We start from the raw sequence: 27,271 nt of genomic DNA, 5'->3' as shown, positions 1-27,271 counted from the left end.
ATCCTGGCTATTTACTTTGAGAGAAAAGATCTGAGTGGATGGTTTTCAGCTGACATTCATTCTAAAGCCAAGAAAAAAGCCAGGTTCAAAACTAAGTGTTTTAGTTAGGAGAGATGACAGAGGTTCTGATTAGCCCACTGAACTTTTTAAGTCATTCTGAGTTAGCATTTTCTTTCTATGTGATCCTCTTGTTTCAGGAAAATTTTCTAGGCCATTAACTTCATATGCGTATTTTTCAAATTAAAATTCTTTATGTTTAAAATTGTGATAAAATTGTGTGGAGCTATAGCTGGGTGTGGTGATGACCACATCTAATCCCAGCAAGATTAGTCCCATTAATCTCAAGTGGCAGAGGCAGGCAGATCCCTGAGTTGGAGGACAGCCAGTAAGCTCCTGGACATCCAGAAGACTACAAAGAGGACATTCCCACCCTACCCCCACACACTTCTTCCAGAAAGAATGAAACTGTGAGTCATGCATGCCTGTAGTCAAGGCAAGATTAGGAGACTGAAGCAGGGGGATTGCCATGATCTCAAAGCCAGCCTGAGCTCTGTAGCAAAATTTGGTCTCAAAAAAGAAAAGGTTTGTTTGTTTTTTTGTTTTAAGGGGGGTAAAGAAAGGTGGAGAATATGTACTGTGTCCCAATGGGTAAGAGGCTCAGAGATAATATTCTTGGCACTTTGGTAATAGCTAAACTTACTGCTACCAACTTTTGTGTATCTACAGTGTTATTAAATAACAGGTTTAGAGTTACCCAACTTTGACTACTTGTGCATCTGACCTGTGTGTAAACTTTTAAAATAAGCAGATTATCCATTTTACATTTTATTCAGTGACATGTATTATAGTAAAGTTCACCTAATCTTTAATTCTTTTGGGTAAATTATCAATTATCATCAAGGTAAAGTCATATGGTGACGTTTTACCTTGAAATGGAGAATAACATCTTGGTGTTGTTTTTTACTCCATTTTTTGACATCTGTGTCAACTTGGGTTATCTTTACTGAAGTCATAAGCAATATGTCATTGTGATGAAGTATTTAGTTTTTATGTGTCTAAATTTGTTTTACTAAATATACATATATTGTTAAAAACACAAATGAGTAGGTACTGGAGAGATGGACCACAGATTAAGATCACTGGCTGCCCTTCCAGAGGATCAGATTTGATACCCAGCAACCACATGGAATCTCAAAACTGTCAGTTAACATCAGTTCCTGTGAATCCAATGCCCTCTTCTGGCCTCTGTGAGCACCAGTTTTTAATGTAGTACATAGGCATACATATAGGCAAAATATTCATACACATAAAATAAAATTAAATAGATGTTTTAAGGAAAAAAGGTTGTATAAATGTACTATTAAAAAATTAATACAGTGGCTGGAGAGATGGCCCAGTGATTAATATGTCTGTGCATTCTATCTCAGCACCCACATAAAAGCTGAGCATTCCTGTAATCCCAGTAGGGGCTGTAGTAGAAGGCAAGAAAATCTCAGGGTCTTATAGGCCAGCCAACCTATCTAAATCAGAAAGATCCATGTTCAATGAGAGACTCAGAAAAGTAAGCTGGAGAGCAGAAGATATCTGACATTGACATTTGCACGCTCACAAAGTTCACACACACAGAGGTGCATACACACATATATACCATAAGCACAAGCACATGTACACGCTTACATGATGTGCACACATAGACTTAAAAATTTCTGATGTCAGTTGTGGTGGCTGTGAGATGCTCATTGTCCATCCCCTTAGGAGCTACCAAGACTGCTCCTATGCTTGCCTGGCTGACTTCGGAACTATGTCTGTGTCCCAAAAGAAACTCTGAAGGGAAGTGCATAGTATCAGAAAATGTAGCAAGGAGTAAGGAATACCTTTGAAACTAAGTATGACCAGTAGCCAGCCATTTCTGCCATGTGTACAGCCTGTAAGAAGCTACATATTACGACATATTAGAATGTCTATTCATGACCCACAAAATTGGAAAATTTTCAGCAGGGAAGTAGATAAACTATGCTTTTATGTTTATAAGGAGACAGCAGTAAAAAAAAATCACTGAACTAGTATCAGTTTATCTCAAAAATATAATGTATGAAAATGCAGATTTCAAAGGGTATGTATCATATAATCTCATATTTTTCAATGTATTCAAATAGTTGTGTGTATTGTTTGAGCTCATGAATGTACATTCATTCACAAACTATACTGGAGACTCACAGATAACACCTTTATAATAGAACCTCATGCATCAGTGTTCAGTCATCTCTGTCTCTACTGTTTTCATTTCTGAGAGAAATAAAAATGTCTATTTTGAAATAAATGTGTGAATGTCCTCTATGAGTTATATTGTTCACTATTTAGGTGTCAATTCTTTATTCTTTTAACAGTATTTTTAGTGATGACACATTTATGGTCAAGTATTTACTGAGACTAGAATGAATAGTTTTTTAAGCTTAATTGATTGTCCATCAATGAAGTTTTTTTATACAAAGTTGTTCTCTTGGTTTTATAGGGAAAGCATCAGAGAGAGGCTCATTTTCCCTGTACAGCAGAGACTCGGGATTATCAGGTTGCCAGGTAAGTTCAATGATGTTTACACTTAATGATAGAGAAGATAGAAGGTCATCTACATGAATTCACCATTGTGTATTCATATAACTTTATGACTTTGTATAATAGGATTGTTTTGTTACAGCAGCTCAACATATCTTCTCTTTCCATTGTCCCATCTTGAGATGGTTTCCTTTCTTCAGTTGAGATTTTCTTAACTTCCATTTAATTGGAGACAAAATAAACAAAATTTCTCTGCTTTCTAAATGCATCTTACTTCTGGAAATAAGTTCCCGTATTTCCAATAGTAAAAGCAAATTGTTGATACATGCAGTGAAGACCATGTGATAAACACATGTAGCTTGAATACATTGTACTGGTCGCTGTGCTATTGCCATGAGGAGTGCTTTCATTTTATTATAACTCACCAAGTGTTTCAGACCTCAGCTGGTTTTGTACTGGAAACTTTCTTCTACCCTTACAGGTTTTTCACATAGTGTGTTTTTGCTAATGGTCATCTTTTTCACTGTTTTCTTATGGAATTCTGAATTTAGCCCCACTCCTCAAACAAACAAAAAAACACAGAAAGGCAATCTTTATGGGACTTGGTCTAATCTAAGACATGAGAATCTTGAGTCATCTTTTTTTATTTTTTTTTAATTGGTGCCCTGCCCTAACCTTCTGGGGGATTTTCTCACCCAGGTTTTCTTTTCTTTTCTTTTCTCTTCTCTTCCTTCTCTTCTCTTCTCTTCTCTTCTCTTCTCTTCTCTTCTCTTCTCTTCTTCTTTTAAGATTTATTTATTTCATTTATCTGAATACACTGTAGCTGTCTTCAGACACACCAGAAGAGGGCATCGGATCCCATTGCAGATGGTTGTGAGCCACCAAGTGTTTTCTGGGAATTGAACTCAGGACCTCTGGAAGAGCAAGCAGCCAGTGCTCTTAACCTCTGAGCCGTCTCTCCAGCCCTATCTTGAGTCATCTTAACTGTCACACTCTGCTTAATAATATTCATAGTTCCTAGCGATTACAACAAACAGTGATAGTCAGAATAAGTGATTTGTTAAATGCAACAGCTGCCCCGTGAGTTAGACACTGTGGCCTCACACCTATAATCCCAGAATCTGAGAGGCTGAGAGGCATGAGGATGACTGAGTTTGAGGCCAGCATAGAGGCTACAAAGTAAGAATATATCTTTGAAGTAAAGAAATAAAAATCCCTTATCTCTGCTTTCAATTACCCACAGTCAACTTTGTTTTGAAAATATGAAATGGAAAATTTCAGAATCAAACCATTGGTCAGTTTTAGATTCCATGACATTCTGAGTCGTGTGATGAAACATCTAGAATGTGAGTCACTCCTTTATATAATGTATTCATCTGCTCTATACATTTCCTCCCCATTAATCACTTAGTGTTGGTTCTCAATGTGACTATTGTGGTATCATAGTGCTTATGTTCAAGAAACTCTTAATTTATCCAGTAGTGCCCCAGCATGTAAGAGTATTAAAGCTGCCGCTTAGGATATGCCAAAAAAGAAACCCTAAAATGTTTTTCTTTGAGAGAAAAGATTAAAGTTCCCAACTTGATAAAGGAGGAAACTTATATTCTGACATTGTTTTAAAACATTCTACAGTGTTTTAAAATGGTCACAGTGACTCTTTTTAGCAACTCATCATGCAGACTAGAAAGCAAGTGTTGTTCAGGGATGGTTTTCATGGCTTTGTATACAACAAGTAGTAAACCTAAGCAGATGATGGAAGTTTGTAACTGTGGTCTGAGTGCTTCAGTAGAGCCTCCCACATTCTTAGTTTATGTTCCAGTGTCCTTTACTTTTAATGACTTTGGTTGAAGAAAGAACTAAGAGCCTACTTATTTATCATGCATCCTAGAAGCCTATAATTATTAAAAGGGACTGTTTGACAGCTGTTCACAAACATTGTAGAGATCAAGAAGTCCCATGCAAAGAGAACAGCAAACTTATAAAATGTATAATAACAAAACACAAGACTTAAGATGCACATGTGAGAATGATATGTTTCAAAAAAATTTATAGTACAAGCTATCTATGATCCTAGAGAGGAACTCCATAGTATAGCAAAGCAGTGGAAAGGCTGTTTTACAACCAAGACAGACAGCATCCATGAAGACAAAGGGGTTCTTGAAACCAGTAAAAGGCGTTCATTGCTACGAAAAGAACAATGGTTCTGCTATTTATTACTGTTCCCTAGCTCTTACTGTGCTGCAGCTGTTGGAGAAATTATGGTGGATAACACCAACTGACTTGAGTCCTGAGCATAAGCTTGGGAAACTCAAATTATAAAAATAAAGATGTTGTCTGGCATGGGGTTTCCTGTACTGAAGCAGGAAAGGCACCAAGTTCTGAGACTTCCTGACCCTTTCTTATAGTAACTATAACTTATAAGATGCTATCTTATAATAATGTTCACTATGGTGATGATAAACTCTCGTTCAAAGTAAAGCTTATATTCCAAATAATATGTCCTTCAATGGATAAGAAGTAAAAACTATGCTTAACCAATTGCTACTTTATCATAAATATTCACAAGTGACAAAATACAAAGATAGTGACTACAAACTTACACACAAATGCCACCTTTACTGTTTTTTTCCAACAGCATACCCCAAGGAACATTAACTCTGCTGTTAATGTATATAAAATGTTGCTGACATTCTGCAAGATTCAGGCTAATTTAATACTGCCCGATGGGCCTTATTTCATGTAAAGATGATGTAATAATACATTAGTAAATGAGTCTTCTCATATTACCTTCAGTCACAGAACTGATGGGCCATTAAATGGAAAGGGGTATAGTAGTTTTACTAGAAGTACTGATAGATCATTATGCAATTGAATTTTTAATTGATCTGGCACAGAGTCTAAATGGGCCATTTTTATTAAATTAATGACAGTCATTACCTTTTAAACTGCCTAGCAATGTGAGAATTCTTTCATTGTTATGATAGTTTTTCTCTGATACTTCTTATACAAATATTTGTTTGAACAGCTTAAATAACAATTTCATAACCCTAAAAGACAGCAGTGTTAGTTTTTACACCCCAAAAGTCAAGGCTTTATTATTAGTTAATAATAATTATTAGTTCATTATTAAACCCTTAGGAAAAACTCAGCTGTTTATATATAGGGATTGAATTCAAAAGTGATGAGAATAAAAATATTTGAAAAATGTGACAAATGTGTATACACCTATTGAAAAACTTAAAAATAAGTAAGGCAAAAAATATATAGGGTTAGAAATAAATTTATGTAAATGAAGATGTGAACATTTAAGTGATAGAGTGATGGCTCAGCCGTTAAGAGCACCGTCTGCTCTTCCAGAGGTATCTGGTTTGGTTCTGAGCTCCTACAGCAACAGCTCACATGTAATACGCTCTTCTGGTCTCTGGGCACCAGGCACTCAAATGGCATACAGACATATGTGCAGGCAAAACATCTGAGACATGTAAAGTAAAAATTTAAAAAACAAACAAGATTTGAAGATCTTTTTCTCAGCAGTGGACAAGATAACAGTATAAAATCTTAGTAATAGAATTAAATTACCTCAGCAGCTTGTCCTTATTGGTATTTACAGACCTCTATATCCAACAGTTGAAAATATAAGTTTCTTTCAAGGGCATATGTTAGTCAGTAGTTCTGAATCATACCAGCTCATAAAATCAGTGTCACTGAAGTGCAAAGGTTTGAAAATGCAGAACAGGTGGTCTCTGACCACATGACGGTAGAAGCCAACAAAAAAATCATTAAAACATAAATGTTCAGCAACCATACTGAATCCCATAGAGTAGAAAAGAGAAAAATAGCTCTGAAAGGTTGTTTTCTGACCTCCCCATTCACACACATGCCAACTGTATATAGGCATAAATAATAATGTTAATAATAATGGCAAAGTAATTCTAAAACTCATGAAACATCAAGGTATATGCTTAACAGAATATAAGACTTTAATAGTGAAAATATGCAACACAACTGGGAGAAATTCTGAACAAAGATATGGCATGCTCATGAATATGAAGTGTTTTTGACATTTTATTTCTTCCTAAATTGGACTCTAGATTTAATATGATTCCAGTCAGAATTCCAACAAACTTTATGGATGCTGACAAAAATAATTAAAAGTTTGTTTTCAAAGATAGAAGATAGCAGTGAGATGAGTCAGCAGGTAATATATTAGCTGCTCAGCCTGACAACCTGAGTTTAGTCCCTGGAATCCTCAAAGTAGACAGAACTGATTTCCTACAAGTTGTTCTTAGACTTCTATATATGTTCACATGTTCCTGTGTGCACACACAATAAATAAATAAATCAGCTAATTTTTAAAATTAAAGACAAAAGATTAAGAAGCCAAAACCGGGACTGGAGAGGTGGCTCAGTGGTTAAGAACACTGGCTGTTCTTCCAGTGGTCGTAAGTTCAATTCCTAGCAACCATATAGTGGCTCACAAGCATCTATAACAAGATCTGATGCCCTCTTCTAGCATGCAAGCGGACATGCAGATATAGCACTCATACATTAGATAAATAAATAAATACTAGAAAAGAGGAGGAGGAGGCTGTCGCCAACAATGCCTACGATGTGGCCACTGCCACTGGGTGTGCACACATTTAATTCAGCACTTGAGAGGCAGAGACAGGCAAACCTTTGAGTTTAAGGACAGTCTCGTATACAGAGGGAGTTCCAGGACAGCCAAGGCTACAGAGAAATCCTGTCTTCAAAAAAGCAACAACAGAAAAGAAAAAGAAACAGTTTGCAAAGGGATGGACTTACCATGCTTTCACTGTTTACATCAAACCAATACTAATAATAGGACAGTGTTGTATTTGTATGTAGATGGACACATAGCTTAAGGAGCAGAGTACAAAGCTGAGAAAGGGCCCCTAAATAGATGATGCTGATACAAGCAATTCAGTCTCTTCAGTGTGAGGTAGTGAAGTAACTATATTAATGTGGGAAAGAGGAACTTTTATTTCTTATACTATGTAAAACTTGTTTGAAGTAGAACTTGAAAGCTAAAGTAATTAATACTTTTGAGGAGAAAACACGCACAAATGTTATCATGTATCCATCAAAAAATAAATACTACTTTACAAAAAAAGAAAACTTTTAATTTTTTGTATGTGTGTGTGCACATGTGCATGCGTTTTTCTGCCTGTGTGCCACATGTCTACGGTACCCATAGGGGCCTATTTCTCCTACAGCCAGAGTCAGAGGTGGTTGTAAGCTACATAGTGTGCCCACTGAGAATCAACTAGACCCTCTGTAAGAACAGTAAGCAATCTTAACTACTGAGCCCTCTCTTCTAGCCCCCGCAGAAATTCTTACAAAAGAGGTAGAAAGCATAAGACATTAAAGAAATACTGATTTGAATTTAACCAAAATCCTATTTTCCCCAAATAGGACACCATCTTGTGAGACTGCTGTGGTTTTAATCCAAGTTCTGAACACAGTGGTATTAGCACATTTGTAGCCGATTTCTATGCTTATATTCTGGGATAATTTCAAAACCGTGAGCATTTTTACTTGGAACATATTGCAAGACATGAATTATTTCAGTAACCTAAGTAATTGTTTTAAGTTCTAGGTAGATTTTTTTTTGAGGTCATTCTCTTATAAGCTTGCAATTTTAATAAATTTTAAAGAATTTTAAGATGATTTTTCTTTTATTAAATGCTTATTCTTTTATTGACTGAAAAATGTCAAACAAGTCAGTGTATATTATAAGATTGTTTAGAACATAAAGAAATGAATTAAGTATTTCCTTGTTTTACTTTATAAGTTAAGAATTGAATCAAGCAACAGACTAGAAGATGTGCTATCCACAGGCTGGCAGAAACCAGCTCTGTATATGTAGAAGATAATTAAAATTATTGAATAAAGTATAGTAATCTCAAATTATGTGGTAATAATATGACACTGGAAAAGTTAATGTGATTTTGATATAAGGAAAAGTTTTTATAGGATGTATAAAATTCCAAATCCATACAAAATGGATCAAATTGGACATAGCAAAGGGGAGGCATGTTGGGGAAAGACAGCAGGACCCTGTGTGTCTTTCCTGCTTTCTTCCTTACAACCCAGCCAAAGAATATAGATTGTGGGGTACTTGCTTATTTGTGTTTCTGCTGACTTATTTAGATCATAACAAATAGAAGGTGTCAATAATCTGGTAAGCATGGAACATACTTTACTATGTGTTCTAACAGCATTTTTGTTTGGCTTGTGTAGAATATTTACTTAATAGTGTGAGATGGTTGAATTACAAAGAAAGGACTGGCATAACTACCCAGGGAATTTATCATTTATCCTTCAAGAGTTTTAGCATAAATGGAGGCATGATTAAAAAAGGAAAATATTCTTAGCAACATGAGACTCTGATATAGGTGTATGGGAGATTGACCAGAGATATGGAAACCTACTGGAAATATTATTACTCCAGGTCATATGAAAAGAATGAAAGATATTGTTAAAATATTTTGAATGTATAACACTGTTATTAATTAATAATTTAAAATTATAAGCAAATAACTTTTTAAAGAAAAGTTAAAGTTACACACAATATAAATCCAGTTCTTTCTAGTCTGAGGCAGGAGGATCAACATTTAAAACTACCCTGACGACTTAGTGATTCTGGCAAGTCAGAGTTATGTCATGAAACTATGTCTCAAAAAAATCAAAAAAAAAAAAAATTGTGGAGAGCTGCCTCAGCAGTTAAGAGTGTATACAACTCTTGCAAAGACCCTGAGTTGGTTCTTAGTACTAACATTGGATAGCTTTCAGCCATTTTAACTTGGTCCAGGGGATCCAGTGCTCTCTTTCGGCTACCTTAGGCACCCAAACAAAACAAACTAGCACATACACACAAGTATACACACTTAATTAAAAATAAAGGCATTTTTTTTTTAAAAAAAATCAAACAAAAGTAGAAGTTGCCACTCTCCCATACATATAAAAAAAAGTAACTTCATCTTGTCAGTAAATAAATGATATGATGATGTAACAGAACTAACTCAAATGAGAATCTAAACAGTGATATTGATAGAGCAAAAATAAGGAACTAACTAAAGGCTAGCATTTTTTTTCTGGGCATGTAGGAAGTAGATGTGTTGAAGATGGTGGTGCAGGCCCTTCATTCATCTGCTAGACAGAATTGTTTTTCACATCTATGACAGTTACTTTGCGTTACTACTAGTAATTGTTAACTTGTGCAGTTAAAATCACTACTACAATGAGAACAGATAGCTTCCAGACATGCTGTAGACTAAGCAGGCTAAGCAGGCTACCAGCCAAGTCCACCTACTTTCTAATTGGAAAGCAGCAATTTCTATTCATTACAGATGGGTAACATCTTTCTGCCTCAGTGTCAGGAATTGTCTAGTAGTAACATAAGGTTGGGCCTGCTAGATTTGTACACTTTTTCTGTCTGGTTCTTTATACAACATGCTCTGCTCTTTTCCATCAAAAATTAAATATTTTTTCTGAGAAGACTTATGTTTCTGATAATTGTTATAATCAGAGCCTGTCATTTGTGACCAGTGTTATACTTCTAGCCTGTTCTTTTCCCATGAAGATTAAAGATTTTATAGGACAGCAAATCTGTGATTGGTTGAATGAAGTATCCCTTGTATTCTCGGGCTTTTGAAACTTGGTTTCCAGTTGGTGGAGCTGATTGGGAGGTATAGGAGGTATGGCCTTGCTGGAGAATATATGTTACTCAGATCAGTCTTTAAGAGTTCAAGTTTAAGCCACTCTTGGTTTGCTATCTCTGTGTCATTCTTGTGTTTTAGGATGTGAGCACTTCATTTCTGCTCCAGCAAATATACCCTATTAACTTACTGCCATGCTTTCCCACCATAAATGACTGTTCTCCCTGTGGAACCATACACTAAATAAACCTTTTCTTTTATAAGGAACCTATGTCATGTTTTGGATTTTTATCACAGCAGTAGAAAAGTAATTGATATAAAATGTACTATAAGCGAACCGCCGGTGGCTCGGCCCTTAAGGCTCCCGCCCGCAGAGGGCGCCCCGTCTCTTGGTGCGCCAGTTCGAGTCCCACCGTCTCTCCCGTCTGTCTTCCCGCGTCATCTCGTGGGAAAAAAAAAAAAAAAAGTTAAAAAAATAAATAAATAAAATGTACTATAGGTAACTTGCCCTTTGTCTGAATTATTATAATATTAGAACAAGAAAGTTGATGCTATTTAATTTTCTAGACCAAATATATTTCAAAATAGTTATAAGTTAATCAAAACTCATTCAGTGAAGATATTAATAATGTAAATTACAACATCATATGGAGAAGATAAAGAATTTAGGATGTTTAATATTAAGTAGCAATAGGAGGGATTTGGGAGATGATTCAGTCAATAAAATGCTTGTCCCACAAGCATTAAGACTTAATTTTTTGAATTTTGAATTTGGATCTTCAGAACCCAAGTAAATAATGAGATATGGCAACATGTGTCTATAACCACATCAGGGAGATAGAAATCATCAACGGGTGCCTGGAGTCCGTTTACCAAGCCCTAGCCAGCACATAAACTCCACGGCTCATGAAAAGTCTTTGTATCAAAGAATAAGTTTGAAAGCTGTAGAACACAATTGACACATAACACATATATACACACCTGCATACACACTTGCATACCCCCACACAAACATGTGCATAGACCTCATGTACACACAAAAAACGAAAATAAGTTAAGCTCCTTAATTCTAATCCCTACTCAGTCTGAGGACTCTGTTACCATTGAAGAAATCAAGGATTTTTCTGCACACAGCCAGTAAAAAGGATGCCAAATCTGATAAGAACAAGAACAAAGAATTCAGTTCTCATAACCCACACAGTAAGAGAAAATAACTGACTTCACCAAGTTTTACACACACATACACCAAAAATATTTAAATAAATGAATAAATAGGTTATTAATGTTAAAAAATAACTTTTAAAAAAATCACAGTCAATTCTTGTGATTCTTGTAGTGACAAGCAAAAGGCTTTCTGATTGTTATTGGTGATCCTTCTAAGGCAGAACACCAGAAATTATTATTGATATTAAATTATATATGCAGTTAATTCTTACTCTATTTATAACCAGCAGACTAAATACCTAACTTGTTAAAAACTCCTTCTTAGAAAAAGATGCAAGAAACATCTTTTTCTTCTTCAAAAACCAAGGCATAATTTCACAAAGTTCACCCTGGGAAACAAATAAAGTTTACTGGGCTTCCTTGCAGAGCATAGGTGAGGAGTTTTTTGCAAGAGTGCGGGTGATTCTCCCCCCAGCAGGCCACAGCCAGAAAGCCTTACCCAACAGGAATGAGAGTTTCCCCACAGCTGGAACTTCTTTCCCAAACCTATATACTGTAGCCCCACCCCCAAGACACATGCAGTTCAGGGAGAATTTTATCCAGCAGGTAGGGAGCTGCAGGGTAGGGTAGTCAGATGAAGGTCTTGTGACCCTTTCCTTTCCACTCCTACATGCAGATCCCAGTTTCAATAATCCTTTTTGCAAGGGAATGCAGCTGAAATCACAAAGACGGTGGTTGCTTGGCTTGGAGGACAGTCACTCACATCACAAAACAGCAAGCAATTGAATTTGATGTGGTGATCAGATTTGCAGGTCTGTTTGACATGTTGATGTGATGATGTACTGTGATCTTTATTTTTTTTAACCTTAAAGTCATTATTGCTATTGCTGCTTACTATCCAAGGAACTTGAAGCCTCAAGCTATGCCATCTACTTAAGACTAAATAGCTGGTAAATGTCAGTGCTAAGGAGAGAATGGTTGAGGTAATAGGCTTTATGTTCTAAGTTTCAAAGGAAGGAAATGAAACCGTGGTTAAAGTTTAGGACTAGGAGAAAAAGATCAAGATACTAAGTTATGAGGTACAAGAGCAAGTGAAGTAGGAAGGGAGGTGGCATCTTTACAGGCAGGAGGCTGTGTCACAGAGAATATTGGACTTTGCTGCAGCGTTCTCTTTTGAGGACTGGATTATTAGATTGGTGATTGGAGGACTGAAGAGGTCATGAAGAATGGGTAAGGCACAGCTATCTCTTAGAACAAAGTTCATCTTCTGCTGTGGGAGTGCTCTCTTAAAGTAGCATACGAAAGGGTCCAAGACACACAGTAGCTAGAAAAAAATTTGAAGATCTGAACCAGGTAATTTAATCTGGGCTTAATGAGCTTAGAACATAGTAAAACAAATTCTGTGGGAGGAAAATCTTAATGTATAAGTTAATAAACAGTTATAATTTTCCACCAATGAGAATTAGATTTTCGTAAGAGTTTCTTGTCAAGGAAACTGCTTCACTTTCTGTTCCTGTTGACTCTTAAAAATTGACAGTTTTGCTTTGGTATACAGATTAAATACTTGAAACATACAAAAACTTGTACCTACATAGTAAATCTTATATGATAAGTTATTATAGTTTCAAAGATTATTGTCAATTTTGAACACTTGGAAATGGCAAAGTAAATAGTATAATTTTAGGGACTTTTCTCATTGCTGTGATCAAATACCATACAAGAAGCAACTTAAAGGAGAAGATGTATTTGGCTCACAGTTAAGAGTACCTTCCATCCTGAAGAGGAAGGCATGGCAGGAGGAGTATAAAGCAGGTTGTGATATCCAGTTAGGAAACAGGGAACTCAGTTCACTTTCTCTTTTCCTTTTAAAAGATTTGTTTGTTTGTTTGTTTGTTTGTTGTGTGTACAGTGTTCTGCCTGCATGTATGCCTGCAGGCCAGAAGAGGGCACCAGATTACATTATAGATGGTTGTGAGCCACCATGTGGTTGCTGGGAATTGAACTCAGGGCCTCTGGAAGAGAAGCCAGTGCTCTTAACCTATGAACCATCTCTCCAGCCCTACTTTCTCCTTTTTATTCAACATAGAATATTGGCTAATGGACTATTGCTACCCACATTGAAGATGGATTCTTCCTTTTCAGTTAATTCTTTATAGAAACACTCTCATAGACATCCAAGAATGTCTTTTTATGGTGATTTTTAATCCAGTCAAATTGACAATCAAGATGTACCATTACAAACAATAACTCAGTGTTATCAACTGTTAAAATGAGACTACTAGACGATTTATTGTACTTCTTCTACTTTCATGTAGATATGAAATTTCTCAGAGTAATAGAGTCTTGAGGCTGTCCACTTGTGGATTTGTAAACTGTTACATGTTAACTGCATGCCTAACACCAGATTGGGTTAGGTGCTACCCTCAGGAATACTGAGTGAAAATCGGTTCCATGTAAAAGCTTTGAAGAAAAAGTTGTCTCAGAATACTATTGTGTTCCTAGGAAAACATCACAGGGCTCTTTTTAACAGAAAGTTTCTAAAGTCAAATATTCAGGAAAGGTGGTTAATTGAGAAGAGGAGTCTTCAGGAGTTAGGGGGTGTTACAGTTTCTCTTATTCTTAATAAGGGTTGCCTGGAACCATTAAACCTTCTCTCTGAGGTCCCAGTTCCTCCTATACAGCATAGACCAACATTTCAAAAGAAAACACACTATGGTCACCAGCAACACTGTTTAAATATGCCTTTGTAAAATTTCTGTAGTAGTTTTCTGGAAGTAGGGATACCTTCCACAACCAAAAAAACTTATAAAATTAAAGGTTGGCTTCTCATCTTTGCAATTACTTAAGTACTTAAGTACGTAATATATCCAGATGGATGTTTGTTTAGCTTATCTTCTTCATGCAGCTTTTTTTCTAGGAAGTATTTTTTGTTCTTTCTCATGCTTGGCAGGTACTTGCCAACATATTCCATGCTCTTCAAGAAGTTTGTTTTTTTTTTTTAATTGGTATGCAACTTACATCTTTTACTCTGATAAATTTTTATTGGCTGGTGTAAAATTTGGGAGAAAGGGTGAAAGTTTTCATAAAAAAATTAAATACTAAGATAATAAATTTTTTCTTTGCTGCTAATACTTAAAGGAAATTTTTAAAAATTCTGTTCAGTTGACATGCTTTAGAAACTTAATCACATGCAGGTAAGTTTGTTTTCTTTTTAAGCCAGAAATGGGTGAATTTCGGTGACAGGATGGCTGTTATTATCTTCTCAAACCTGTATGACATTTAAAAGCATAGTGAAATGATAGTTAAAACTTCAAGGATTCATATTGAGAAAATAAGATTTGGAACATATTAAAGAACCTGGCTAGGTGTAACTAGTGTGTTACTGACCCAGGAAGATATTTGAAGCAGCTGGGCTTTTGTTACAGTTTCTCAATACATGCTTCCTTCTCAGCCCCCACCCTGAATTAATATACTGTCCAAATGTTGGTAATGGCTTGAAGCTATGCAGGTTACACAAAGCATTTAATGAAATCTTGTCTTAGACAAAACATTTGTGAGGGTCGTAATTAACGGCTCATTGTCTGCAGTTCTATTGATTACTCATTGACAATGCTTTGTTCTCAGATGATAACCCCAGCACGAGTGTCCCTGTATGATGAGATTCTTGGACGGACTTTAGTAGCTTGTAGATAACTGATGACAGCCTTGAAATTTCAATGTAAATAAGTTAGCATCAAGATACAATTATTTTATACATGTCAGTGTTTGCCAAAGTTAAAATTGTTTTTTAGTCATTTGTAGAAAATCAACAGACTGATATATTAAAGCCCATTTATTGTTTGCCCTGAGTTCTCACTCTTTAAGAGTTTTCATTGAGTGTAACTTGAAATGAAGGACACCTGGTTACCCTGCAGTCACCTGTCATAATCTCTGAAACTTCAGATGGGAGTTACAGCCAAACTCCTGAGATTTTTGTTCTAAAATTAAGAGAAGTAGACATAAAATAAAAATTGTACCATTTTACTAATTTTTCTCTGAGCATAGTTTTTTGCCTTGATCATGCAGTGACAGCAAGAAAGGTGGCAATGGGATGCCAAGAATGGAGCTGTGCCCTGATAGTGCTCTGCTCTTCTCTGTTAAGGTTAAGCGTGCTCCCTCCTTGAGAAGACAAACCTTTTGAACAGCTGCCTATCTTTATGTAGTGAGACTGTAAACCATTTCATGAATGTAAAGGAAGCATATAATTAGACATTGCATAGGCAATATGCAGCAGAAATATTTTGAGATTAAGTGACTAGTGTTCTCAATCTTATCTTCTTAGAATACAAATTAATGATAAAGACTTAGTACTTGGAGTTTTTAATCTTAAGTTAATGCTTAATTTTTTATTTTTTTAGTGATGGGGTCTTACTCTATAGATAAGGCTAGCTTCAGATATTCCTCTCATCTCAGCTTCGTAAGAGCCAGGATCTGAGGTGTGAATCACAACAACTCTTAGCCTGGTGCTTATAGTTTTGGACATAGGGCTAATTGGGCCCTTACTTAATTTGAAACTAGCAATAGATATGAGTATATTTAGTAAATATTTAAACCAAGCCATTTCATGGTTTAAAAAAAAAGTAGTCTGAAAAAGCAAACATGCATTTACCATCTGCATATATATTTCCCCTGTAAAGATAATGAATACTCATACTACTGCTGTGTGAACTGAATCCTTTTAGCTACTGTTTTGTGTAAGTGTTCTTTTTCCTTCCTATAAAATTACATTTACAGTCTTTACCAGTCTAACCAATAAGAGTTCACATTAAGAAATTTGTCAAATCCACTATTTATTCCTTTACTTAACGTTCACAACACATTTAAGCAATAGAGCTTTCTTAAGTTCATATTTCAGAGCCAGCATAACTGTCACCCACGGAGGGAGAGACAGAGAAACACATGAGGGAGGGAGGGAGGGAGGAAGGGAGGGAGGGAGGGAACGAGCTCAAAAATGTATCTCACATGAATTCCTAAAGTTCTTTATAAAGAAGGGAGTCTTTCGCTGACTGATTTATCATACATAATGTAAAATGTTACATCCTGGAGGCTTTCTATATGACTTAGCAGTTCAAAGGATAAAGTTTCCATTGATAATTACTCATTGTTCAATACATCTTTTACAGATGAAGTTTTAGGAGACTATGAAAATGGTTTTTCTCTAGTGATGTAATAAGAAATGAGTGCTATCTCATTTCAGAGTATTAACTCTGCCTGGAACAAAAAAGACAGCTTGGCTAAACAAAACTGGTCTGTCTAGTTCTCAATCCTCTGGGACATTAGTATTCTTTCTGCTTAAGACACCTCTAGGCCAAGATCAGTCGTAATCAATAGTGTGTCTCATTTATTTTAAAGCAGGGAAAAAAAGTCAATAATATGTGCTGGGATCTAATTTTATTTTAGTGAAATAAAATTAAAATAGCTCACTTTTGCTTTGGTGTTAGCTACACAATTAAGGTAACAAGGGAAAACTATATGATTATATTGGTAGACTATCAAAATATAAAGCTTTTATGATTTTGCTCTGATTTTTAGTCATATTTTCTATTGATTTATTGGGCATGATTTTATTTATTGTCAAGTCCTTACAGATGATATTGTGTCCTAAACTTGGTATTTCTTTCTTTCAGTGTAGAATGGGTCTGTGTAGTCAGCAGGCTGTTAGTTATCTGAAGTGTTTAGGAAGTAACCTCCAGTATGTTTGTCTTCCTCATTAAGTCATAACAGAGCTTACACACTGAGGAAACAGGTATTATGTGGTTCAGACAGCTGAGAGGAACCACAGCCTCTGTGTTGTTGGCATCGGTATCATGGTGAAACAAGAAGATAGGGCATTTCCTGTCCAGGTTTGTCTATAGTGAAGGAAAAGTCTTATCAACACTAGTTAGTAGCAAGTAATCATTTGTCCCCATTAGAAGTTTGTCTTGTCTTTCACATAGTCTGTGTACATTTTCAGTCTCCCAGTTTGTCCTCCACAGATAACTCAGCTTTAGGATTTAGTCCACAGAGTCATTTAGGAATTACTTACATTTTTCACGTTAATATCTGTGTATATGTTAGTGAGAATCCTTCACTTTGGGAATCTTGTACAAAGAAAGAGGCTTTCTCACTTGACCTACATAAGATGTAAAATTTACTGAGATGTATATTGGAAATGCCACTAGCGAATCTTTGGTGTTGTTTATTATCTTCTCAAAGCTTTTATTTTTTAAAAGTAGGGAAACAAACAAAAGGTAGGTAAGAGTACACTATTTATTACGTATTCAAGATTCTTTGGTTAACATTTCACTTTTCAGTGTGTGCACACTAAGCATGTACTCCTGCTGAATCCTGGGAGAACATGTGTTGTTTTTTCTATTCTTGAATTGAGCTAATGTAGCTTGGGTCTGTCATATCCTTTAGATTCAGACTCTTAATAGTCATCTCTCCCTCCAGGGGTTTGCCATTCTTGTCACTTCTCTCTTCATCTAGTCTTACTTTAGCTGTTGAGAATTACAGCCCAATAAGCTTGAATTCAGGGCAGACCTGACCTCCTGAAACCTCACACCATTACACAGAACAAAAAGTATTGTGCCCAAGAAGTAACACACACACACACACACACACACACACACACTAACTTACAGAGGAAAGAGAAAAATGAAAGGAATGTTCTGTGACCCCGCTTCATACTTACACTGTAAAGTCTTGCTTCCCCTAGTGCCTAAGAGCTATTGGTAATGCGTGCATAGAGAGAAGAGGAACAGTTTGTTCAAATAGAGCATTTGCCCAGTATCCCAATCAGAATTTGAGCCTAGGGTGGCTGGTTCATCTTTACTTTATCCAAGATATTAGTATACTTATTTGGTCTCCTTTTACAAACATGAAAATGCACTTTCCTTGTCACCAGTTAGGTTATTTTGTGCTTCTTTACTTCGACCATCTTGACATCTCAGAAGATATCAAGATTTAACCTATGTGCAAGGGGTTTTTTTGTTTGTGATATTTTATTTTATTTAAGTAAACAGATCTCTCTGAACTCAGCCCTTTAATACACTATTGGAGTCCTCAGATTAGGGGTCAAAAAAAGCATTCTGTATAAAGGGCTAGAGAGCTAGACTTTATGGCTGCCAGCCTGACTGACTGTTTTAATGCTCAACCCTTCCATTGTAGCATAGAAAGGGCCACAGATGATAGAGAAATCATCACTGTTTCATTGAAAGTAATTTCAGAAATAAGTCTATTTTGACTGAAAGGATGTCAGTTGTTAACTCTTAAATAAATCATTATTTTATATACTTGTAAAAATTTGAGCGAACCGTCAGTGGCACAGGCAGCCCGTAAGGTGTCCGCCTGCAGAGGGCCCAGGTCCCTCTGCGCTCTCTCTCTACCCCGTGTGTTCGAATCCCTCTCGGTCGCACTCGTCTCCTCCCGTGTCTCATGGGGAAAAAAAAAAAAAAAACTTTAAAAAATTGCCAGGCCATGGTGGCGCACGCCTTTAATCCCAGCACTTGGGAGGCAGAGACAGGCGAATTTCTGAGTTCGAGGCCAGCCTGGTCTACAGAGTGAGTTCCAGGACAGCCAGGGCTACACAGAGAAACCCTGTCTCGAAAAACCAAACCAAAAAAAAAAAAAAAAAAAAAAAAAATTGACTAGCAGGAGGCCAGTGAGATGATGGTTCAGCAAATAAAAGTACATGCTAAGCAAACCAGGTAACCTCACCTGATTTCATTACATGGAACCGACATAAAGGTAGATGGAAAAAACTAACTTTACAAAATTGTTCTTTGACATCTAGACATGAACCATAGCATTTACACATTCAACCCTCACCCCTATGTATACACACACACAAAATTAAATATAGAGATAGTTGACTTGGTTAGGTTTTGTTTGTTTTTTTGTTTTGGGAGTGTTTGTTTAAGGTTTTATAAGAGATAGTTCAACAGCTTAAGAACATTGTTGCTCTTATAGAGGACCTTGATTTATTTCCCAACATCCACATGGTATCTCATAACCAACTATAACTTCATTCTAGGGGATCTGACAGCCTCTTCTGAACTTAGAATGCACTAGGGATGCATGTGGTACACATGAGTACATTCAGGCAAAGCACTCCTACACATAAAGGTTTTTGGGGTTTTTTTTTGTTTTTGTTTGGTTTTTTTTTATGGTTTTTCGAGACAGGGTTTCTCTGTGTAGCCCTGGCTGTCCTGGAACTCACTCTGTAGACCAGGCTGGCCTCGAACTCAGAAATCCGCCTGCCTCTGCCTCCCAAGTGCTGGGATTAAAGGTGTGAGCCACCACTGCCTGGCATAAAGGTTTTAAAACATAAAAGATTGTTTTAAAAAATTGTATAACAGCATTAGAAAAGGTCTGATAAGAGACACTTATGTCTATCTCATTTATTTTATATGTTCAGTGAACAGCTTCCTTTGTCTTTCATGTGAGAAAATACTGATAAAATTATCAAGGGCAATCACTCTGACATTGAGCAAAGCACACACCCATTAAAAGAAATTTTTAAGGTGCATGTCTTGTGCTTTCAATCATGTGGAGATCATATGTTCCATGTATTTCTGATCTTGGTATTTTAAAAAAACCCTACATCTGCCTGTCAAAGGCAAAATAAAAGAAAAAATTCAAAACAGATGTGGTGTTTAAAACTTATACATAACGTCCGTGGAAACAATGATTTCTAGGTCCCTGCTCTCAAACAGTGTCATCAGAAGATCCATAGCTAAGAGTTTTGTTGGGGGCTGGGGGTGGGAGGGCAGACATACAGAGAGAGAAACAGACATACAGAGAGAGAGAGATGAGTAGGATATATATGTGTTTACATTTAAATTATTCATTTTCTCTGTTATTATTGCTTATGGAACTTATTTTAACATAGAGTATTTTTTATTGGATATTTTCTTTATTTACATTTCAGATGTTATCCCCTTTGTCTATTTCCCCTCCCTAGAACCCCTATCTCATCCCCCCTCCTCCCTTTTGCTTTTATACCATTTTAATTACATGCATGTATTAAGGTCAGTTCTAGGTTGAGGACTAGCAATACAATAGATGCAAATAGTCAAGGAACAAACAAGACAATAAACACAAATAGTCAAAGAACAAGCAGGACAATAAACCCAATTACATGAGCATTCCTGAGATCACTGTTTCTAAGGGCTTATCAGGATGACCAAAATATCTGAGCCTACTTCCCTGTCCTAGCCCAAAGTCATTTTCATGTCTGAAACCTACTTTCTTGTTCTAGCCTAACATTTAGATTCCTGTCTGAAGTTACTTCTTTGTTTTAGCCTAGTATTTAGATTGGTGCCTGAGATTACTTCTTTGTTCTAGTCTAATGTCAAATTCCTGCCTGAAGCCTACTTCCTTGTCCTTGGCCCATGCCAGATTCTTGCCAAGCCAGATTCTTGCCAAGCAGTCTCAAAGCCTTTCCGCCTCTCCCCCATTTTTATTTTATTAACGAGACTGAGCCTGTCTTAGGTCTTTCTGACAAGAATGCCTTTCTTATCCATCATGGAATATGCATTATCCAAAGCATTGTACTTATGTCTTAGGTTGGTAAAGCTCTGTGCAGAATCTTACCTGTCCTTGGCTCTTTTAATTGTCAAGTTAAAAATACTTTTGTTTCTTCTACAGTATTTAATGTAAGTTGCATTAATTGTACACCTTCTAATTGTATTTGTGTTTTGAAATCTAGCATATCAGTTACGGAGGTCTGTCAACCAGCTTTTGTGTTAGTGCCCTGAGTGTCACCGAACATTGGTATTCTAAAAATAGCTTGCAAATACTGGAAGATTTGAGTCAGGCTTTAAGCAGAAGCAAGAGTGTAGTGGGCTTGACTATTGCTGGTATAACAGCTTTAATTACATTAATTGCTAGCACCACAGCTTCTGCAATTGCTATGACACAAGAAATTAAGACAACTACTTTTGTTAATCATTTAGCAAAAAATGTTACTAATGTGTTGAATATACAAGAGGATTTAGATAGGCATTTGGAAGACAGACTGATGCTCTTGATCCTATTCAAATTATTGAAAGGAGGTTCAGAATTTACGGGTTAGGAGCCATCTCGAGTGTCATGCCAAATAACAATAAATTCATGTTCTCAAATTTACAGTGGTAGTCATTATAATTAGGAATAAGTTTAAAGACACTTGCAGTGTATTTGGCATAATTCTAACACCTCTCTGGATGTTTTAACGTTACACAGTGAGCTTATGGATTTCAAGAATGCTGCTCTGCTGAGCATTGATGCAGTAGATACTGCAGATAAAATTACCCATGGCCTTAGGTCAGTGTTTCTATTTTGGTCAGGCTTCAAGAATGGCATATATAGCTTGATCATGCTAGCCCTTTTTGTCCTGGGAATACTTTTATTCCTGCCTATTGTGTTAAAGCTTGTCTTTAACAACATCAACATGTTGGCAGCCAAAGTACATGGCTTGAATCTAAAAATGGACCCCCAGATAGAGTATTTCTTTTTTTTTTCTTTTTCTTTTTCTTTTTTTTATTTTTTTATTGGCTATTATATTTACATTTCAGATTTTATCCCGTTACCCCATTCCCCCCAGCATCCAGGAACCCCCTATCCCATCTCCCCTTCTGCTTCTATGAGGATGTGCCCCCACCTACCCCCCCACTCCCACCTCCCCACCCACGAATTCCTCTCCACTTGGTGTTCAGCCTTCATGGGACCAAGGATCTCTTCTCCCACCTATGCCCAACAAGGCCATCCTCCCCTACATATACAGCTGGAGTCATGGGTCCCTCCCTATGTGCTCCCAGGCTGGTGGTTTAGATCCTGGGGAGCTCTGGTTGGTTGGTATTGTTGCTCTCCTCATGGGGCCACAAACCCTTTCAGCTCCTTCAGTCTTCTAACTTCTCCATTGGGAACCCTTGATCAGATCAATGGTTAGCTGTGAGCATCTGCCTCTGGATATGTCGGACTCTGGCAGACCTCTGAGGAGATAGCTGTATCAGGCTCCTGTCAGCATGCACTTCCTGACATCCATATCAGTGTCTATCTCTGGTGACTGCACATGGGATGGATACCAAGGTAGAATGGTCTCCAGACGGCCCCTCCCTGAGTTTCTGTCCCACACTTTGTCTCTATATTTTCTTTTTTTGAGTCTGATCACCCCTTTCTCTTAGAGTCTGTTGAATGTTGTTATCTGTTGGGTTTTACATAATTAATGCTAATTAATTACATTAATACTGTGTAGTCTTCTTTGTTCACATAACATAATATCTGGTAATTAAACTTCTACCCACTTCTGTACTTTATAAAGAAATACATCAGCTGTGTCAGAAAAAGAATTTGCCTTTTGAGGAATCTGGAGAGCACTGTGTTAAGACTTTCTAAAAGACAGCTTTTGGCTGATTTAGCACTTTGTTTCATATACACTGCTTCATTGTCACACGAGCTTTAAAGAAGCAACACACCAGATGAGTTAGAACTCTGCTGAGGCAGAATCACAAGCTCAGGGCTACTTTTGGCACACAGCAATACCAAATGTAAGAAAGCACAGGTGCAAACTCAAATAAGGACCCTAAGTTTGCAGTTTTAGAAACCAGAAAAGGAAGAACGGGCTGGAGATGTGGTTGAATGGTGAAGAGCACCAGTCCATCTTGCAGAGGACCCTAGTTTGTGTCACAACATTCCCATAGTGCCTTACAACTACCTGTAACTCCAGCCTCAGGACCTAATGTCCTCTGCTGGCCTCCCTAGGTGCGAGGCACTCATGTTGTGCACAAACCAAAGACCCATACACATAAAAATTTAATTAATTAAAAATAAACTAGAATGAATAAAAATGGACCAAACTGAAGGGGAAAAAAAAAGAAACTGTAATGATTAGAACATATATAAACACAACAAACCAGAAGACAGGAGAGAAAACCAGCAACAAAGTCAAATTTGTCCTTCGCAAAGTATGTCCAGCACTTGGAAGGCTAAACAGAGTTACAGAATTGAGTCCTACCTGCTCTGTATAGTAAGTTCTAGACCAGTGTGGATTATATATACTTTAAAAGTTGGCTCCTTAAAATTAATTAATTTAAAAATGTTGGCTCCTTGAGAAGACCAACAAAACTGAAAAACTTATTCCTGGATTGGTTGAATAATAACTTGAATCAGAAATGAAAAAGTCACATCACTCCTGGCTTCATGGAAAAAAAAAAAAAAAAAAGAAATGCCATAAGCATTTGCCAACACATATTCTAATGAAATGAACAGATTCCTAGAAATATATACTGTGAAGACTGGCTCAGAATTAAATAGAGGAAAGCGAGAATTGGTAATAGACCTCTTCAATTAAGAAAGGCTCAGAGCCAGATGACTTTTTCAGTAAAGTGAAATGATGCTCCTGCTTCTGAAACACTCCCTCCCTCCATTAGGGGCAGCACTATACCAATATCAAAGCCACAGACTCAGAAAGGAAAATGAGCTTGCAGACTATTATCCATTTAGAATATCATTTAAAAAAAAAATCTCCTATAAAATGCTAGCTCACTGAAGACAGCAGTATAAGGATTAAGCATTATGACCAAGTAAGTTTGTCCCAGGAATATGAAAATGGCTTAACACAGGAAAATTGAGCAGCCTAGCTTACTTTACCACAGTAATACTGTGAAGGAAAAACAAACAAACACAAAAACACAAAATCACTCAACTGATTGAGGGTAGGTGGAGGGCATTTAACAAAAATCTGCCAGGTGTGAGGCACAGGCCTTTAATCCCAGCACTTGCAAAACAGAGGCAGGCAGCTTGGTTTATATAGCAAGTTTCAGACCAGCTGGGGGCTCCATTGTGAGACCCTGTCCTCCACCTGCTCCAAAAAGCCAAAAACACAAGCTAGTACCCTTTCCTGAAAAGAACATTTAAGAGTGTATAGGGGACTAGAAAGATGGCTTGATGATTAAAAACATTCACTGCTCTTCCACAGGACCTGAGTTCAGTTTCCATAACTTATGCCAGCTAGTTCACAGGTGCTTATAACTCTTGTTTTAGGGGGTTTGATACCTCTATGGACACCTGTGTGCATTTGTGAGCTCTCTCTCTCTCTCTCTCTCTCTCTCTCTCTCTCTCTCTCTCTCTCTCTCTCTCATACACACACACGTAAATAAAAATAAATCTTAAGAAAAAACAAGGGGCTGGAGAGATAGCTCAGCGATTAAGAGCACTGACTGTTCTTCCAGAGGTCCTGAGTTCAATTCCCAGCAACCACATGGTGGCTCACAACCATCTGCTATGGGATATGATGCCCTCTTCTGGGTGCGTCTGAAGACAGCGACAGTGTACTCGCATGCATGAAATAAATAAATTATCTTAAAAAAAACAAAACAAAACAAGTTAACAATAGGAAGGAACTTCCTCAACTTGAAAAATAGCCAATCATATATTCTTTCTCTAAAGCAAGGCTGCCTGATTTCACTATAGTCAGCAGTGCATTGGAAATTCAAAGTAAAACTATCCTTATTTGCAAGCAGTTTGATTGTTTCTTTAGAAATGCTTAAGAGATTCACAATAAAACTCATAGAGCTAAGAGCTAGAGAGATGGCTCAGTGGTTAAGAACACATGTGCTCTTGAAGAGGAAGGACCCAAGTTCATTTTCAGGCACCTAAATCAGATGGTTCACAAATACCTTTAACTCCAACTCCAGGGGATTTGGTAGTCTCTTTTGGACTCTAGAGCACCTTCATTCATGTGCACATATCACCATCACCATGCATGCACACACTCACACACACATACACACACACAGAAGGTTGATAAGTTTCAAAATCATCATACTAAGCAAAAGAAGTCATGTAAACCTATTGCATGCTTCCATTTATATGGACTAGCCCGAATAGAAAAATTGACAGGAGCAGAAAGCAGAATGGTGACTGTCATCCAATGAGGAAAGTCAAATGAGTTACTGCTTAGTGTGGATGGGTGGAAGAAGAAAGGAATGGTAGCTGTAGGGATGAGTGTCCTTAATGCAGGAAATGGTTGGACAAGATATGTTTATTGAATCCCACTGCTAGGGTACTTCTCAACAGTTAATTTTATGCTCTGTGAATAATACCATAGTATTTTTTAGTGCTGAAACAGAAAAGTCATGCAACTTAGTTTTTTGGTGTTTGTTTGTTTGTTGGTTGGTTGGTTGGTTGGTTGGTTTTTACTTTTAGAATTGAGGCAGTGACTGGAATATAGTGGCTATGCTTCTCAAATTCTGCTCACTCTTCTGACAGGAGCAAGTTTATTTTAGCATGTGGTGATGTTCAGTACTGACCGGATTACTAAGAATATGAAGATGATAGAGTATTAAGTATATAGCAGGAAAATATAGTAAAAAGCTGGAGGAATCTGTTTTCTTACCTGAAAGCATCCTTTGAGGTTTTTTTATTATTTTTTTTTGTCCTAGATATTAGGAAACCTGGCAAATGTCATTCATAGACTACAAATATTAAGAAGGCAGGGTGGATAATTATCATGGGCCAAATAGAACAAGATACATTTTTATCAAAGAATTTAAGATACATGTGGCACATCTTAGGTCTTATACTTGAGACCAAGAAGCATAAACTAAAGTCTGACATGAGGGCATGAAGCAGAGTGAAGAGCCATGAGACAAGACCACCTTCAATTCAGCCTTACATTCACATAGTAGGTGGGTTTTCCCATAGAGCATCTGAGGCATTGTACGTCACATGACGGAGGATTTAGACGACAGTGTCAGGGATGTGGAGCATGACTCCTTCTTCCATGTCATGAAACAAGTGACAAAAAGCAAGAAGGACTAGTCGTATAAATATGGGCATTCTTCAAATGGTAATAGCTATCCAAAAAGAAGAGTAGGAAAAATAGAATCAGCTGCCTGAATGATCATGAAAGTCTTCAAGCAAAGTCTAGGCGACCACTTTCAAAAGTATTCTTATAATTAAAGGATAGAATCACTTAGTCACCAAAATGTGTTTCAGCCCTAAGATTAAAATGAGTTCACATAATTAGTAAAGAACAGACAAGCTGGATATAGTGGGGCCTGCCTTTAATCCCAGCACTCAGGAGGCAGAGGCAAGTAGATCTCTCTTTTTGAGTTTGAGGACAGCCTGGTTTACAGAGTGAGTTCTAGAATAACCAGGGCTACACACATACACGCAACAACAAAAACCTCCCACAGGCAAATGCTTTGCAGTTTTTTCAGATTGACAGCTGCAGAAGTGTCGATGAAAACCCTTCGTATTTCTGATGGCCAAAACGTTTGGAATCCCTGTCTGCCCCCATGCTAGTGGAGTTGGACTCTGTGAACTGGTACAGCACTTGATGATATTTGATTATATATCAGTCTCTGCCAGCCTTCAAAGCAGGATGTGTGAATATGTGGGTCATCTGCATGAACATGTCTAGTATTCTGTGATAATCAAGCATGCTTGTATCTGCCTCCCAGTGATGCAGGCTGCTCTACAGAATTGAAGGAGGAATCTGTACAATGATAACACTACCCAGCTGGAGAAGTCTGCAAGAAACTCCTTGTTCTCAAGATTTATGTGTTCAGCCCTAACACTATTTATTCTGAAGTGAAAATCTTAAAATTCTGGAGTTCTATTAAAAAAAAGAAGAAGAAGAATCAAGTCTAGCCATAAGTCCATACCTCAAGAATCAGCTGTCATCTTGGTTGATGGCCAATAAATCATATTCCACTTAATTCTAAAATTGTCTTTAAAAAAAACAACAAAAACAACAGCATAAAGTAGGCAATGTAAAGGTAAAGGAAAAAAAGAATAGTCTAAAATCACTGACTGAATTAAATTTAAAGTATTTATTGATTCCTTTTAAGGCATTGATTAAGGCAGTG

At 37.0% G+C, this 27,271-nt stretch overlaps 1 protein-coding gene across 10 annotated transcripts in view; it reads left to right on the top strand.

The window, feature by feature from the left end:
- The window catches only part of Tcf12 (transcription factor 12), a 271,626-nt gene that overhangs the window by 168,841 nt on the left and 75,514 nt on the right, over nucleotides 1-27,271 (top strand). For all 10 annotated transcript variants that reach the window (XM_076926247.1, XM_076926244.1, XM_076926250.1 and 7 more), the window contains one exon: nucleotides 2,513-2,577. In XM_076926247.1, coding sequence (XP_076782362.1) covers nucleotides 2,513-2,577 — 65 coding nt within the window. Of the gene's footprint in view, nucleotides 1-2,512; nucleotides 2,578-27,271 lie in introns of those variants that run through there.

This window comes from Arvicanthis niloticus, chromosome 27 (genome assembly GCF_011762505.2).
Source record: "Arvicanthis niloticus isolate mArvNil1 chromosome 27, mArvNil1.pat.X, whole genome shotgun sequence".
NCBI classification, from domain to species: Eukaryota; Metazoa; Chordata; class Mammalia; order Rodentia; family Muridae; genus Arvicanthis; species Arvicanthis niloticus.
Note: the sequence above shows the minus strand (reverse complement) of the source record. Positions and strands in the feature narration are given on the sequence as shown.